The sequence below is a fragment of the Solanum tuberosum genome, unplaced genomic scaffold (genome assembly GCF_000226075.1).
Source record: "Solanum tuberosum cultivar DM 1-3 516 R44 unplaced genomic scaffold, SolTub_3.0 scf00337, whole genome shotgun sequence".
Taxonomy (NCBI): Eukaryota; Viridiplantae; Streptophyta; class Magnoliopsida; order Solanales; family Solanaceae; genus Solanum; species Solanum tuberosum.
In genome coordinates, this window is record NW_006239266.1 from 204,637 (window position 1) to 222,662 (window position 18,026).

Consider the following 18,026-nt stretch of genomic DNA (forward strand, 5'->3'; position numbering starts at 1 on the left):
CTCTCAAAAACGAGGTTTACATACCCTATTTATAGAAAAACATGTCCTAAACAAAAAGAAAACAAAATAAGGAAATAAACTTCTGGGACGTGGCTTTGATCGACGGCTCGACCTACAGACCGTGGGTTGACCTACGGTCCGTAGGTCCCCTCCGTTGGTCAACACTTAGAATTTTTCCACAGCAGCTAGAACCTTCAACTCCCAGTTCATCACAGATGGACGTGCAGGACGGACCGTAGGTTGAACTACGGTCCATGGGTCCTCTTCCGTGGCTCCACACTTAGTATTTTCATCAATTACTGGAACTTCAACTCTCTGAACAGCTTCTACGGACGTGCAGGATGGCCCGTAGGTCAGCCTACGGTCCGTGTAGATCTCTTTGTGGTTCCACACTTAGTCAAACTTCCCTGTTACTCCCATCTACGCCTATCCATCGACGGACTGTCACAGGACCTACGGTCCGTAGGTCCCTCCGTGGGTGGCCACTTATGCAGAATTTCAGCTGTTATCCCCACTCAACCGCGTCCAAGACTATTTCCTGTAAACGTGGTACAAAAACATTATTTTCAATACAAAATGGTCCTAGACACACACAACTCTTAAGTGAAATGTATCAAAAATACTGTAACAGAATTTCAGCTGTTATCCCCACTCAACCGCGTCCAAGACTATTTCCTGTAAACGTGGTACAAAAACATTATTTTCAATACAAAATGGTCCTAGACACACACAACTCTTAAGTGAAATGTATCAAAAATATCGTAAATTCACGGTATATCATAAATGTTAAAGTATAATTTTGAGTAGAGTTCAAGGGAACAAAATGATTCCCAAAATGTATCATTTTTACATTGAATAGAGAGAATTGTTTTTAAATAAAGTATAAGATTTTTTCAGAGTATTTCAGGCAGAGTTATTTTAGAGCATTACCTCTTAAAGGGGCCCTTTTGAGAACTTATCTCCACCCAAAAAGAGTATGTTTACTTGAGCATTGATTTATATATTTTGGGAGTAGTATTGAGCACTGATATAGAGAAGAATTCAGACAAGTCACATATTTTCAATAAACTATGTAGCCAGCGTGGGTTAAAATCATATCGACTTTCGGGTGACTCCTCACTGTCTTTCAGAAGACCTTTATAATGGATCCATGAGTTGTGGTTGTATCATCACGAGACTCATAGTGATGGTTGTCGATTAGAGAAACTCTCCAGTTAAGTAATGAGTAGTTTGTTATACATATATATTCAGTTTAGTGAGTTATTATATTTACTTTTATTATGAAGCTTTAAACGATTTTATCTCATGCTTACGCTTTACATTCAATTGAATAATATTTTAGCCTTTTTAGTTAAGTTAATATTTCCTTCAGCTATATTACATACTCGTACACTTGATGTACTAATGTTGTTTGATCTTCTTCTTTTTAGGATATAGATACAGGTGTTCAAGATCATCAATCGGCACTTCGTTGAGATCACTTTGCACTCGTGTTAACATTTTTGTACGGCCTCCTTGCTTCCTGAGGACTCCAATCATTTTAGTTCAGTCTTAGTTTGTTTAAGGTTGTTATGCGTCTTGTCCCGATGCCTATCTTAAAACAATAGAGTCTTTATGGATAGATAGTATTGAAAGTCTTTCAATATTGCCTCGTGGATTGATCATATGATTCATTCAAGCCAATAAGGAAATGGAGCAACCTCAGTCAGTTCAAATGTTCAATGTAGTCCTTCGTTTTCTCACACCCACAAGTTGGTGATGGAACCAATACATCGTACTCATACCACAACTCCTTTAATTTTAAGAAAGAAACTGAAACAAAATTGATACCTTGCATCACTGTAGTGATTTCCTTGTGTAATAATCAAATTCTTACTCTACTCACTTTGTCAAAGATTTCCTTCAAATCTTCCCAAATCATATGTGTATTTGAAGAATAAACAAACTCATTCAGGAGATCTGTAAAGACTGTGTTCATAACTCATGATAGAACAATATCATTGCATGTTTCCCATTGCTCATGGAATTGAGCATCAAATGAAGCCTTTGTGCATACTCCAGTCATTAATCCCAACTTCCTCTGACCTAGCAGTTCAATTCTCTACTCCATAGACATAATTTTCAGATCCGGTAAGCTTCACCGGAATAAGGACAAATCCTGGATTATGTGCCTGACCTAGAAACAGGATGAATAGCTAGCATCAATATTCTTCACTGGTGTCATGAAAACTGCAAAAGCAAGCTTCAATTGAGGATGCGTGAAGGAATTACACAGTGAATCAGATCTACTGCACTGATATCATGTGAAAATATGAGCTATGAGCTTGAAAATTTATCTTAAGTTGTTCATCAATGGAGATCAATAATCTAGAGAGAACTATAGAAGAAGATATTTTGAAATTGGAAATTGTATTGATCTGAATTGTTATGTATGCAATAGCTACGAATATATTGAGTAAAATGCTAAGCTAATTGTACAATTAACCACTAATCTAACTAACTGTAACAATATTAACAACCTAAACTACCACATGTTAATATTCACTCCTTGGGGTCTAAGTACACCTTCATTATCTTGGAGCCATCTATGCGATATCTAGTACGCTTCCTAAGAATCTCCCCTCGGACAACTAAGTCCTACAATATGGCATCATGAACATACGTAAGAGTTATTTTGCGGGGACGTTGAGAAGCTGAACCTCTTGGGAGGTCTCAGTATCCTCTTGGGTGGTAGTAAAGATCACATCCTTGCCACTAAACTTCTTCTCTAATCCCCTAACAAGGCAAACATGTGCTGGGTTCGAAAGTAATCACACCGTCATGCGGAAGCGTACAACTGCAAATCATATGGTGATAAATCAGATGACACATAAAACTATACTAAGAACATAATATTATTATATTGTTTAAGCCGAAATTGGCCTACATATGAAAAAATAATAAAAAAGAAAATATTAAAACTGTTGAAGAAAAATCTCCCATAAACAAAAATCTCTAAACAACTGCATTGTGGATGCTATTATGTTCTTGATATGAGAAGAGAATCTTCAATTTATAGAGTTCCAAACTTTTCCTCTAACGAAAGAATAAATCAAATATGGAAGAGAATTATATTTTATGTTCATGAAAAATTTAAGCATTTATAGTAATACTTTGACTTTTCTTTAAGAAAAAAATAAAACTTAAAATATGATAAGAAAATCAGGACAAAATCCTAACTACATAAACCTTAATTAGCTTGCGGAAAGCTTTCCTCAGTATGTGAGGCACATGGATAACAACGACCTTCCTCTTTCCTGACACATCAATTTGAGTTGTTGAATTGATGTATAGGTCCTACAATTCACTCTTCAGCTCTTGGTTGGTGTTTTCCAAATTAAAGAAAGCATTAGGTTTTGAGGGAAACTAGGAGTTTATATATTAGACATAAAAGAAGAAATTTTAGTAAATAAATAAAAATATACGCATACGATAAATCAAACTTATTATATAGAACTATTGACTCTAGATTTGAACTCATCAACATTAAAAGGAACAAAGCACAAATTATATCAGAAAAAACAAAGGAATTTAAGACTGATTGAGTTCAACTGATCTTATTGTTTTTTCGTCCGAAATATTTCTTTATTTTAAAAACAATAAATATATAAACATATAATAACTTACAACTTTAAATTCCAAATTCGCGGACATCAAAATATATTCAATACTTTTAAGAAGGAAATTAGACACAGTGAATGAAGGAAATAACTTATATATATTGCACATATAAATATATTTTGGGTTACAACTCATATAAGCATCCTTCAAACAAACATCAAATTAAACCACCAAACAGAAAAAACCATGAAAGTATAGTATAAGAACATGACACACTATTATTCTTTACATGGCTATATACAGTTTTATTCAAATTATTGTACAATGTTTTTATGACACAAAATATTACATAACACAATTTATTATTTCATGTTCATAGTGGAAGCACTTCAACAGTTGCAAGGGTCACAGTTGCAGCTTGATCCACACTTGCACCCATTTCCTCCTTCTGCTGCTTTCTCAATTGATCCTTCAACCATTCCCTTGCTGCAAAGTATTTAATCATATAGAACCATTAATTTTACCACCAATAAATCTTTTGGATAACTACTCGAACTGATCAACTCCAAAAGATAGCTTATGAGGAGGTTATATTATCCAAGATATATAAGAAGATCAAGTAACCCTTAATCCACTAATGTGGACTCAATACCCACCACATCTAGGACTGAACATCTGGAGCATGGACAATATAAGACGGGGTCCAACATCAGATGAAATAATGAATATGATTGAAGTTGGCTCTGATACCATATAAGAAGAAATGAATCTTGGACCTAACAACTTGATCGACCGCAAAAGCTAGCTCAGGAGGAGATGATTTTTCAAGACCATATATAAGAAGATCAAGTAACCCTTAACCCATCGATGTGGGCCTCAACAAGATAAAAGGGACATTCTAATTGATAGTGAGAAATTCTTTCACATTCGATTGATATTATTAATTGACATTCTTTGTAAATGTCCCTAAAGCTTATAATGAAATTGAATTTAGTGACAATTAATTAATGTTGGTAAGGGCTTTAACACTCTTTGTTAATGTGCATATTTACTGCCGCTAAAAGTTACTTTTTGTTATAGCGTGAACTCAACAATTATTTTATAAGTCACCTAATCATGTCAATATCTTTTAGACCATATATAAATACATAAAACTAAAACTCATAACAAAATAACGTATTAGTTACTTGTTCATAGGTGCAACTCCCTCGATGATGGTAAGGGTAGTTGACTTCTCCAAATCAGGGTACATGCTACACCTGCAACAAATTGACATCGTATAATTAATTATCATAAGTCATATTTATTATTTTAGACTTAGAACTATATATGTGCATATTATATATTATATATACGTGGTACATATTTGTATGTACCGTCAAACTTATTTGTATGTACCGTCAAACTTATTTGTATATCATAAATTTGGTTGAAACTGAAAAGAGAATATTTTAACCTGAAGTCGAAAAGAGTATTTAAGAATTGATCACGACATTCCTTACAAAAATTAACGAATTTTAGTAGTTCAGTTGGTTGGCTTACCCTCCGCCTTTGCCGCAACTGCAGCTAGAACCACAATTACAGCTTCCTCCACAGCCAGACATTCTCTTTTTGAACTTGAAAGACTTAATGTAATAATGAGAGTATTTCAGAAAATTAATTAAGCAGGTAATTGATGTTTTGGTGAAATTAACAAAAAAGTTTGGGGTTTTTATAGGAAAAGGGAAGAGGGTATAAGTCATTGTCTGCTTGACACGTGGACCAATAATATGGTTTAGAAAATAACGTTTATCAATGTATACTATTTTTTATTTTATTTTATTTATTGAGATAAGAAGGCATTATACTTGCTTCTATAAAGATTGACTAAGCATATCATAAATAGAATAATATTAAAACATTTTAAGAGATAATTATGTTTTGTTTTGTTCGTTCTATATAATTATGTGACGGAGAAATTGAATACGAAGTTTAAGATTTTAGGAATATAAATTCTTGCAACTTAAAAAGTCTTATTAGTAATAAAATAATATCAAAACATTTTGAGATGTCCCAAGGTTTTTTTTTAAAAAAAGTCATAGATGTAAAAAATGTGACACTTATCTATTAAAAAAAGTAATGTGACGTTCAAGATGATGACAAAATCAATCCACCAATATATTCAGATAACTATAAGATCTAGGGTAAGAGTCAATATTTGATTACAAGTTCGATCAAATTAGTATTTTTTATTCAAATTTTGATTTTTTAATAAAAAAATTCTTTGAATATATACAAATTATTCATTTAGAACTCAGTAACTTCAAAGAATTATAATTCCAAGTCAATCTACTTCAAATTTTGGCTTTGCCTCTAAATTAGAATTCTCAAATAGCCATTTTGACTAATGATCCAAAATCATTTCCATCATAATTTATCTGTATCTTAAAAGTGAATTAATTAGGAGTTATTCAAAAGTCAATCAAGAAAAAAAAGATAAAGAGCTATTAAATTTGCTAAATTATTTTTCCTATGATACAAGATATGTTGTTATGTGTTGAAACATTCTATGATGACATGTTTGGGTTGGCTATCAATCTTCATTATATTAATGCCATAAGTATAATTAATTGGTGTCATAACTTTGGGAGATTTATCGAAAGTGATCTTACCTATTTAATATGTTACAACTTGTGTTGATTTGTCTAGACCATTTATAAATGACCCACTCATCAATCCCAGGAGTAACATATAGTTTGATCACACATTACTAGAAATAAACACATTTTTCGAAGGCAGTTAGTGACGTATTTCCCAAACTTGGATGATTTGAACTTGATTTCTATTATTCGAGGGCTGTTAGTGACGTATTTTCTCGAAATAGGATGATTTGAACTTGATCTTCATAACTCGAGGGCCTTTAGTAGCGTATTTCTTGAATTAAGATGATTTGGATTTTGATCTCTTTATGAATATTCCATGAATTTGTGGTGGAATTTTTGAGATTTCGATCTCTTTATGGAATTTTTGAGACGTCTTTTCAAGGGAATATAGTATCCTTTATATAGGCATGAACAAAGGTTTAGGGTTGAGTAGCCTCCAAGAATTCTAATTGGAATTGAACACACCTTGTAGAGTCCCAACTCGAATTGAACACGACTTATAGAGTCCCACAAAATTTCAATGTCTACGTTAATATCCCAAATGGTCACTCAACTATGAACTATTATACCAGAAAGTCATTCAACTTAGGTTTTTAATTCAAAAGTCACTCAACTATGGACTTTTTTCTCAGAAAGTCACTCAACTATGGACTCTTTTCTTAGAAAGTCACTCAACTATGGACTTTTTTCTCAGAATGTTACTCAACTATGAGTTCTTTTTTGAGAAAGTCACTCAACTTTGATTTTTAACTCAAAAGTCACTCAACTATGAATTCTTTTCTTAGAAAGTCACTCAACTTGGATTTTTTCCTCAGAAAGTCATTCAACCATAAGTGTTTTACTTATAAAGTTACTCAACTCATTCAATTAATTTTTTTAAATTAAAACTTACTTAAATGATATTTTTACAAAATAAAACACTTATTACTTGCGGTTAATAAGCGTTTTACTTATTTCTAAAAAAATCATATTTCTATTATATGGAAGAGTGAAGTGGTAGGACGACCAAGGTTAAAAATGTAATTTCATTCTAACAAAAATCTATTAAGAGAACAAAGCCTTCTGGTTTGAGTCTCTTTCTCTCTCAACGAATGTTAGCTTAACGTGCATCGTCCATGTGGAGGAGAGCTCGGATACCCTATCAGAAGGCACTAATGGCACATGAATCAACAACGTATGGTGGGAATCAATCAAAGGGAGGCAAAGCGAAGGCAATAGTAAACACCCTAGTAAAAACCTCAATGCAAGTAGGAGTGGAGATGAAATCTAGAGTTGCAGAGGTTTCAACCTATAATGGTAGGGTATGGATAACATGGAAACTAGACTACTTTCAGGTGGTATTGATAAGCAGAATAGCTCTGGCTGTCATTAAAAACCCACTTATCTTCTTACTCTGGTGTATGCTTTCAACACACAGGATGAAAGGAGAAATTTGTGGGAATATGTGGATGAATTTAAGTCTTGGAGTAAATATGCCATGGATAGTGACAAGGGATTTTAACTCTATGCTAAAATTAGATAATAGAGTTGGGGAAACCAGGTGAGTATGGCTGAGATAGCAGACTTCCCGCAATGTATTGAAAATAGTGGTCTAATTGAGATGTCAAAAACTGGAAACAGATACACATGGAGGGTTGGACATGGAGAAGATAGAATAATGCCAAAAATAGATTGGGTATTCATCAATACTGATTGGATGAACAACATGCCTAATTATAAAGCACAATTCCTACCGAAAGGGATATGTGATCATTGCCCTTTGAAGTTATGTTTCTCTCAGGTGCAGAGAAGAAGAAGACCAACGTTCAAATACTGTAATGTGTGGGCTTACCATCCTAATTTTGAATATATAGTGAGAGAGGGTGGAATCAACCAGTACATGGATGCAATATGTTTAGAGTTGTAAGGAAACTCAAGTTTTTGAAACCGAAGTTGAGATTGCTCAATAAAAAAACATTTTAGGAATACCCATGAGGAAAGACTTGCCATTGCTCAAGCTCAGGTAGCCTTGCATAATGACCCTCTAAATGCATAGCTTCAGCAGACAGAAAATGAGATGCTTAGAAGTTTAGACAGTCCTCATACCTTGCAGAAGTTTATTTGCAGCAAAGGAGCAAAGCAACTTGGATTAAGGTAGGTGATGATAACACAAGAAACTTCATGTCGATGATAAAACACAAGAAATTACAGCAAGCCATAATCCAAGTTATAGATAACCAAATGAAATTGCAAGTTGAACCAGAGAATATTTCTTTAGTTTTTGTTCAGTTCTACCAAAAGTTGTTGGGGACAAAAGAAGAGAGTATAATGGGAGTTGTATAGAATATTATGAGGGGAGACTACAACTTCTAAGGCCCTATACCACAAAAGAGATAAAAGTTGTGATGTTCAACATTGATATAAACAAATCCCCCAGTCCAGATGGATTTGGGAGTGGTTTCTTCAAATCATCATGGAAAATTGTAGGTGAGGAGGTAACTGATGCTATACTTGAATTCTTTGTGAATGGACAACTGCTTAATCAGATAAATGTAATTGGGGTCGCTCTAATTAAGTAGAGCATCCTCAGTTTGCAAGCCAGTACATACATATAGCTTGTTGTAAGGTTCTCTACAAATGCATGTCAAAAGTGATTTGTCAAAGATTAAGAGAAGTAATACTAGTGATAGTGTCGGAGAATCAAGGTACTTTTGTAGAAGGTAGGTCTCTAATCCATAATGTATTGATCTATCATCACATACTAAGACATTATAGTAGAAAGACAACTCCTAGATGCTTAATGAAGATAGATCTAAAAAGTCTTATGATATGGTAAGTTGCGAATTTTTAGAAAAAGCCCTACTAGACTATGGTTTTCCTACACCTTTTGTCAATCTGGTTATCTAGTTTGTGACTTCAACAAAATTTACTATCAAGGTAAATGGTGAAGGACATGGTTACTTTGAAGGGAAAATGAGACTTAAACAAGGAGACCCAAAGCCCTCATTACTATTTGTGCTTGTTATAGAATACTTGACAAGCATCCTAAAAAGAATGAGTGCATTGTTTGAGTTCCCATTTCATCCCATGTGCAAGGAAACAAATCTCACCCACTTAATATTTGTTGATGATTTGATGTGATTCTGTAAAGGGGACCTGGTTTCTATTAACAAAATCATGGAGGCACTTAATCATTTTAGTGTTGTAACAAGGTTGATGGCAAATTAGGAGAAGTCTAGCATTTATCTAGCAAGTATAGAAAAAGTACTTCAATAGAAGATTCTTGATAAGACCTGATTTTGTCACTCTCCGAGGCTATCCCCCTGACGTAACACGGGACCTAGGATCACGAGTGACCACAAGCTAACCCTGTGTCTTGCATATCATAAGTATACTATCACATAATTGAGTAAAACATATATTATGCGGAAGCTAAAATAGTAGATGACTGAAAGATGGGGAAAATATCATAAGCACACTAAGAATAATTGAATAATACAAGTACTATGTGGAAGCTAAAACAATGGTTAACTGAAAATGGGAAAACTCAACTAGTCTGTATATATAAAACATACTAAAAGTTTAATGACAACTGAAAGATAAATTTAACAACTCAAGCTGAATCTACTACTGTGTCTAAAAAGCCTCTAACCGAGTTGAGTTGCTGGGACATGCGCCCCAGCTAACTCTAGCAACACTAAAAACTGAAAGTAAAGACTAAAATGAAAGCATGTCTATGGTCCTCGAAATATGAGGACTCACCACTGAAGCTGCTGAATGCGGACCAAGAATCGATCCAAGTGTGATCCGGATGCTGAGTACCTAAACCTACATCATGAAAGGATGTAGCGCAGAGTATGCGTCAGTACTTGGAATGTACTGAGCATTGCAGGATATAGATACTAAGCTGAACAAATATATATAAGCTGAACAAAGCATATCTGAGCAATGCCATAAACTGAGCAAGAATGTAAATACTGAAACATAACTGAAAAGCTAAGCTGAATGAAATGACTAGGTACTAATCATGAAAATAACATGTTGAACTGAATGCTCAAGTATGTACTGAAAATCTGGTCAAATGCACTGAGAGTCTGACTGTGGGAGCTACTATTAACCAACATAAAACCACGTGAGCTAAACGTGAAGTCCGATGTATATGCCCCATCGAGAGGACCCAATATACCTTGCTAGGGGTATAAAGGCATGACTGGCATGATCACTATATCTGATGCCCAACAGAGGGGACTTATAATCCTACGGGGGCACGTAGTTCTGGGACTATAAGGGTATGTTGAACCCTGGTCCAACTAGGTGCGAAGTCTACTCCCAACTAAATATGTATATGACACAAATGTAACTGAAATACTAAATAGCTCAAAATGCTGACATGTAATCTGAGAATGCAACATTTATGTACTGATAATGTGACATTCGAAATCTGGAGCATGTTTATCTGTTTAACTGACCTAGCAAGTATAATTCATGAACTAAGAGAAATTATACAAACTAGGGTTTTGAGTTTCATATAAGGGATTAAGCAACGCTTCCAAGAAAACCTGTTAGTTAGACTATGGATTATACCGCAACTGAAATCACAATAAATTCCCAAGATTTTACAAACCCTAGGTCTAAACAAGATACGGAGAATCAAGAAACTGACTGAATTCTAGGGACCTAGTGGATGAAAGGAAACCACTAGTGAAATCCTACATATCTGGTGACGAAATCTATGGAGAAATCCTTTGGATTTTGAGGCTGAACCTTGAAGAACAATGTTGCTTGTTCTTGGGAGGTTTGGTCAACTTTTTGCTCTAAGTTTAGATGATTTTTGGAGAATGAGGGTTCTGGGTAAGTCTGACTAAGTTATTAGGCTTAGATTGAGTAAAATGACGTAGTTTAGGCATTAAACGACGTAGTTTAAAGGTCTCAACGCATAGGAAAAAGATCTAAATGACCCTAACTTAAAAGCTGATGAAGGGCATCCACGGAGGGACCTATGGACCGTCGTTTGAACTACCAACCGTCGATTGCGGTCGTGGTTCGTGATCTGCCTGACAGGGCTTCACTCTTTTTACTCGGAGCTTGGATTTTAGAAAACTCAATGGCGTTGAGAAGATGATTCAATTATCTTTAATTTGATAAGTCATGGACCGCCTAATTCATTTTGTGCTAACAGATATGACCTTTTGAAATTGACATAACAACCAATTCCTTCTAATTGGCTGCTGACCCTCACCTACTGTCCATAGGTCCAACCACGGACCGTACTGGTCGACCGTGGGTGGGATCAGAGACTATCAATATTTGGGCCTTAACGACGGAACCCCACCTACGATCCGTGGTTCTACCAACGGTTCGTGGGTGGTTCTGCCGGTACTGGCACCAGTTTTTCTGAAAACTAGGATTTTCTTCATTTTGAGGTTCGAGGTGTTACAAATTTACTAAGGGATCCCTACCTATCAGATATTTAGGACTGCCTTTATCCTCAAAGAAATGGATCAAATTGGATTGTCATCAACTAGTGGACAAGACAACAAGCATAATAAACAATGGATATGCAAAGCAACTATCTTATGCTGGTCTACTACAGGTTATCAATGCTGTTTTATTCTCCATTTACAATTTTTGGGGGGCTGTCTTTATTCTTCCGCGAAGTGTGATCAAAGAGATTGATAGAAAATGCAGAGATTATCGATGGGGAAAATCTGAAGGACAAAGGAACGTCTCCTTAGTTGCATAGGCAAGAGTTTGTATGCCAAAGAAGTTTGGTGGGTTGAACATTAAAGGATGTGAAAATTGGAATGTAACATACATTGGGAAACTATTATGGCAACGGGTAACAAAGAAAGATATGTTAAGAATAAAATGGGATATATATGAGAATATGTAGGAATATCTAGGAGCATTGCCCACCCAGGACAACAGTTGAAAAAAATTGAATGGATTGAAGGAGAAAATGGTATATTGGTATAGAAGAGGTATATATAGATTAACGAATAATGATATCTATTTAGTGTCTAGTAGCTATATTGATATGTTTGGACCAATGACTAGACTGAGGGAAGCAAATTTAATTTGGAGTTCTACTATGCTACCTAGAGAAAGGGTGATTATGTGGCTAGCATACCTAAACAAGTTGCTCACGAAGGAGAGAATGATGAGGTTATAGATTCTAGTTGGAGGAGATACTAACTGCTGTTTGTGTGCAATGGCTACGCTAGAGAACCAACATCTTTTTGTAGAGTACACTTAGATCGTTGAGGTTCCGAGAGCACTGAGTAGATGGTCTGCATTCCAATCCCAACAAAAAATGTAGAGGGATGTATGCGATGGATCAAGAATAGACAATGGATACAGTTTCTCAAGGAACTAATAGCTGCAATATGTGGTGCCTTGATCTATTATGCATGGAAAGCAAGGATTTGGAGAGTGTACATGAGTTTGAACGTAGATACAAGGTTTATAACGACACAAATAAAAAAAGAAATGAGAGAAAAAGTGAGCATGTTCATAGGATCTCGAAAAGCTAGAAGGTTCCAAGTTTTGATACAAAGAATTTGCAATTAATATAGGTTTTGTTTGCTTTCTTTTTAACAAGTGCATTGGAGACCTAGTTTGCTGAATAATCTTCCCAGAAGGGGATTCAGATCACTAGATGCTCTTAGATTATAAAAACTTCTGAGTTGATTTGGTTGTATGGTAATGTTCACATCTTATTGCCAAAAAATATCTATTTAAAAAGATAGCAAGAAAAATAAATAATTCTAGAAACATCTTTCGATATATAAAGTGAATGATGATCAATGGTACAAATGTAATTTCAGGCTTACAAAAATCTTTTAAGAATGATAACAAAAAAACTAAATGGTTCTAGAAACATATTCATTTATTGTTATTACTATTTATTTATTTTGTTATTACTTCACTTTCTTTTATTTTATGAGTTATTGTGATATCTAATAATTACTCTATTTTACTATTACTTTAATTTAATTCTTCATATTTTTTCTATTCATTATGCTCACTAAAAAATCCTACTTTAATATAAGAAACCATTATTTAAAAATATAATTAATTATTTTTACCTTTGTTTTGACTCTTATTAATATACATGAAAAGAAAAAAATGTGATAAAATTAACAATATATTAGATTTGAATTAAAAAATAAATAAAGTAAATTTCAATATTTCTTAAAAATATATTTTAAAAGATGTTAAAAAGTAACTTTACAGATAAAATAAATAGGATGATATATTTGCATTTAAAGTAAATTATAAATGTTTACTAAATTATAAAAGAATAGTTCTTCATTAAAATATAGTCAAGTTTGCACTTTATTTGATTTCAACTATATTAATCTAAATATGTGAACTAACATAAGTTTGATTTAAATTTGAAGTTGCCGGACCAAAATTTGATATTTTTCTATTCTATTTATTTATTTCTACTATATAGAAACGCCACAAAAGAACGACCAAGGGAAAATCTGTCAATTTGCTTAAAGACAAAAGAAATGGAGTAATTAGCTTTTCCTCATCCTTTTCAGAAGATTCCATCGTTTCATTTTTTTTTCCAACAATGGAGAATTTCCAGAAGACTCCTCCCAAGTGTCTAGAATTTTCTTTCATCCAAACTTAAATTCAAGGGCCTACTCATTAACTTCATCTTCATATATTTGCTCTAAACTTAGATTCCAAGAATGGAGCATTCTTAGGTCACCTTTTGCCTCAATAGTTACCCTAATCTTCTTTCAGAAAAGATTGAAATTTTCAATTTCATAACTTAAATTCATAGCTCGTACTACCCAACTCTCTTCTACGTTGTCTTTGATTTTTCATCTGGTACTGCAAAATCAAATTAGTTTTTTCTCTCAATATTTTCGCAATCTTCTACGGGTAATGTTCAGAATTGCCAATTTTATTAGTTAAATTCATGTCTTCTACTGTTATTGTTGCCTTAATGTTGTCTTTGATGTTCTGCCAGATTAATTTTCTTCCTTTCAATTTCATTAACTCTTATTCTCGAACCAGAGAAATTGAAGAATGCAATTGAAAATTAATAGCTTCTTCAAGCCTTTTATCAGTCATCATTTACTTACAAGTACTTTCTTTTGTTATATTGTTTCTTTCGAATGTCTCGTAGATTCTTTTATTACTCCTTTTTTTTTTTGGGAAGAGTTTATCCATGATATTATTTTTCATTGATATTGACTTATCAATTTTTTTTCCTTGGTTCTTGTGTGTTAGAAGACAACAAGAGGATCTTGAGTTATCTTTGGAATCAAGCAAATCAAATATGCATGAAAGATATTGGCTTTTAATATTTCATCTCAAGTACAATGTCCCTGGGGCATTCAAAAATGTGTAAGTTTTTGTAGACATTTATCATGGTCTCTTCATATGCTATTATAATAAGTTTCAAGCTTTTTCTTTTTATATTGTTTAGCTTATCATTCTATTAAAAGTTTCATAACTGAATAAACCATTTTCTAGCTATTAAAAGTAATTGATTTGTCAGTTTACCACTACTTATTGATATGTAAGTATCTGACTTCTTGATTTCTTTGTGAGATGAGGGAGTTAATTATTGTCTTGAGTGACACCTCCAAATCCTTTTTAATGGAGTAGTTATATATAAATTGAGCAGTACTTTCTCCAATTACATTGTTGATACTTACATCTACTATTTGTTCCCTGAGCTGCTTTGTTGGTTGAAACTGCAGATTAGACAAACAAATTGAAACAAAATGGATTACACTATTGTGCGTCAATACACAATTTTTCAATGTACTGTGCACTATTGTTCTATGGCCTTTCAGTTTTTCTTTCTTTTTTCCATTGTTGTCCATTCCAGTGTATAAAAGTCTGATATGGCAAACATAACATATTTGTATAGGTATACTGCTAGAATTAGAGCTAAAGCATACATAAGAAACACTGTAATAACTTGAAATTAACTTAATCATTTCAAAATTTCTCCAGTTATCAAATAAATCAGTTTTTGATGTCGAAACCCCAATTTTATTTTATTTATAAAAGAAGTTGATTAATAATCAGAAGGTGTAGAATCTATATGGTGTGTGAAGACATATTATTAGAATATGTAGACCTAGAAAGTTCTAAATCATATTTGTCTTTATTTTCTGATTTTGGTATTATATCTAGATACTACAACATGTACATCTGAGAAGAATGCTTAAATTATCAATTTTAGAGCAACTTGATAGCTGTTAGGCTTCTCATTTGTAACTTTTGTAATCATAGATTGAATGGATAATTGAAAATGGTGGACTTTTATGTGAATAACATGAAAAAAATACTGATGCAAATACAAAAATTTAATGTGTTAATCCAACTTCCTTGGAATCATTTCCTTACAGATAGCTATATGAATAAGAAAAAAATTAGTTGACAGTCTCTTGAACCTCAGCTTATAAGCAACCGAAAGAAAGAGATTAATTAAAAAGCATAGAAAAAGATAGTTTATTCAAAAAAAAAAAGTTGAACCCTTTTCTGTCTAATTCACTTTTTAGAGGATTATGAATAATTTTTTGGTGGTCAAATCAGCATAAAATATCCTTTTTTTTTTGTCTTCTGGCCCTCTTTCATTCTCCAAGATCCAGGCTTACCCCGGAGAGTGTTGGTTGAATTTTTGAAGCTCTTGCTTCATATATATGGGTGTAGATATATGTTGTAACACCTCACCATTTGAAAGAACTAGAAAGAGCTAGAATTAGAAAGAGTTGTTTTCGGAAAGAATGAAAATCTGGAAAATTTGTTAAGTTATGTTCAGTTTGAGTTTTTGGTCAACTTTAAATGACCAAAACTCCTATTTCAAGATTATTTAGGTGTTCTTCCAGATATCGTAGGAAATATCTTGTAATAATCTTTCCAACGCCGCTGAGTTTACTCAATTCTGAGTTCGTATGACTGAGATATGCCCATTTGAAGTTGGGATATTCAAATAAGGAAACTCTATGCCGGAATTTAGAAGGGCATTATGGTCTTTTCCATACCCCATGAGTTAATTTCGTTTTTTGGTAGTTAATTGGGGTCTAAACTGATAGGATTCAGCTTACGCTTTTACAATATTGAGTTAGGGTTTTAGAGAAGAGAAAAGAAGAAGATAAGAGAGGAGGAGAAGCAAGAATCGTCAAATTCTCAAAGCTAAGATCGTGGATTTCATCAAGGGGTAATCCCTACGAGGTATGTGAGATCACATAGCATTGGGTTAGTTCACCCACATGCCAATCATGACTTATTTCAGTGAATTTATGTTTTTGTGGTTTTATAAATTGAGTTCTTGATGGGTTTTGTTGAGGTTCTATTGAGTTCTTGATTCGCTGAAATTGTTGAGGAGTTGTTGATCCAAATTCATGATTTTAGGTGTAAATTCAAATAGAATCTTGCATACATTGATGGTATAGTTGATTCTAAGTGTTTGGGGAAAGAACCAAGTGAAAATAAAGGATTTAGAGTTGAAAAACGAAAGAGAGAAGTGGGAGTGCACCTGGGCAGGGGCCTGGGGCGCTGTTCCTCTCAGATCCCCAAGAAGGGGCATCTGAAGTTTGGGCTCAGGGGCGCCCGGCGCCCTGCCAGCCAATGCGCCCCACCCTAGTCCTCTAAAGTTTTAGGGCTGGCACCCCGCGCCTCTCAGAGCGCCAGGTACGCCAGTTCTTCCCATTTTTCCCCATCTTTCCGTACTAGTTCCATAGCAACGTACCTATGTTTTCTAGTCGATTTCAATACTATAAGGTACGTCTAAATATTATAAAATCATCCATAACATGAGATTATGAACCTTTAATCCATAATCTAATTCAAGGAAAGTTAAGATCAAAGTCTAGAGAAGTAAGAGTCAAGTCAAGAGAAGTTCTTAGAGTTTTCCAAATGTTTTAACTTTGTGTTAAGACTTGAAGTTCAAGTTGAGTAAACAGTAAGGAGTAAAGATTAAAGTTCATTTCTTTAAAATTATATAGAGACTATGTATTCCCAAAGAGTTAAAAATGTTTTCGCATTAAAAAAAGGAAACCTTGATTTCCAAAGAGCCTTTGAGCTAGTTTTTTGAAAAGAGTAAACGCTTTCACAATTAAGCAAGATAGAAACTTTGATTTCCAAGAAAGCCCTTAAGCTAAGTTTTGACCAACTATCTCAAATCAGAGAAAGAAGTATGTTTTTAAACATAAGAGCTAATAGCATATTTTGGGAGTACTATGGAGCACCGATATAAGGGAGAGTTCAGACAACTCCCAGCCCCCATAAACCATATAACCATCATGGGTAGAAAAGGGTCATACTTTTTAGATGATTCCTTAGTACTTTTTAGCATAGACTAGTGGATCCACTGAGTAGTTGATTGAATAACGTTATCAAAGACACTTAATATAGTTCTAAGAGTCAACGATCGTTAGTCAGTATATAATCCAACTAAATGAGTTGGGGTCGAATCCTACAGGGAGTGGAACGTATTTAATATTCAATAGTAAAGTACGAATATGTTCAAGTCAATCATAGGAATAGATATTATCGAATAAAACCATAATTCAAATTAAGGGGGTGACACGAGTGTCAAATAACAAGGGGGTTTTGGTTTCAATTATCAACTACAACAGTAGTAAATAATACGACTTAACAAATATTGAGACTGGTTCTTGGGATGTGATTCGATTATAGGCTAATCTAAACAAATGGGTAATTGCAACTGTTAGTAAATAGATGTAAATCAGTGAATAAGCTAGACTTTAGTGGGGATAAACTTTCTCTCGAACAATTTACCTCGAATCAAGTTAGTTTCTCTCGAAC

General features: G+C 33.9%; 1 protein-coding gene across 1 annotated transcript; it reads right to left on the minus strand.

Annotated features, from left to right (window-relative positions):
* Positions 1–3,738: 3,738 nt before the first annotated feature.
* On the minus strand, positions 3,739–5,272 carry LOC102590948 (metallothionein-like protein type 2). Its single transcript, XM_006361147.2, has 3 exons — positions 5,143–5,272; positions 4,788–4,859; positions 3,739–4,086 (listed from the first exon to the last, which is right to left on the minus strand). The coding sequence occupies exons 1-3, from the start codon at positions 5,202–5,204 to the stop codon at positions 3,990–3,992; spliced, it is 231 nt and encodes a 76-aa protein (XP_006361209.1). The 5' UTR covers positions 5,205–5,272; the 3' UTR covers positions 3,739–3,989.
* Positions 5,273–18,026: the final 12,754 nt, after the last annotated feature.

Coding starts and splice junctions, on each gene's coding strand:
- LOC102590948 (XM_006361147.2), bottom strand. CDS start 5,204: ATGTCTGGCTGTGGAGGAAGCTGTAATTGTGGTTCTAGCTGCAGTTGC. Junction 4,860..5,142: donor AGTTGCGGCAAAGGCGGAGG/GTAAGCCAACCA, acceptor AATTTGTTGCAG/GTGTAGCATGTACCCTGATT. Junction 4,087..4,787: donor GGAGTTGCACCTATGAACAA/GTAACTAATACG, acceptor AATACTTTGCAG/CAAGGGAATGGTTGAAGGAT.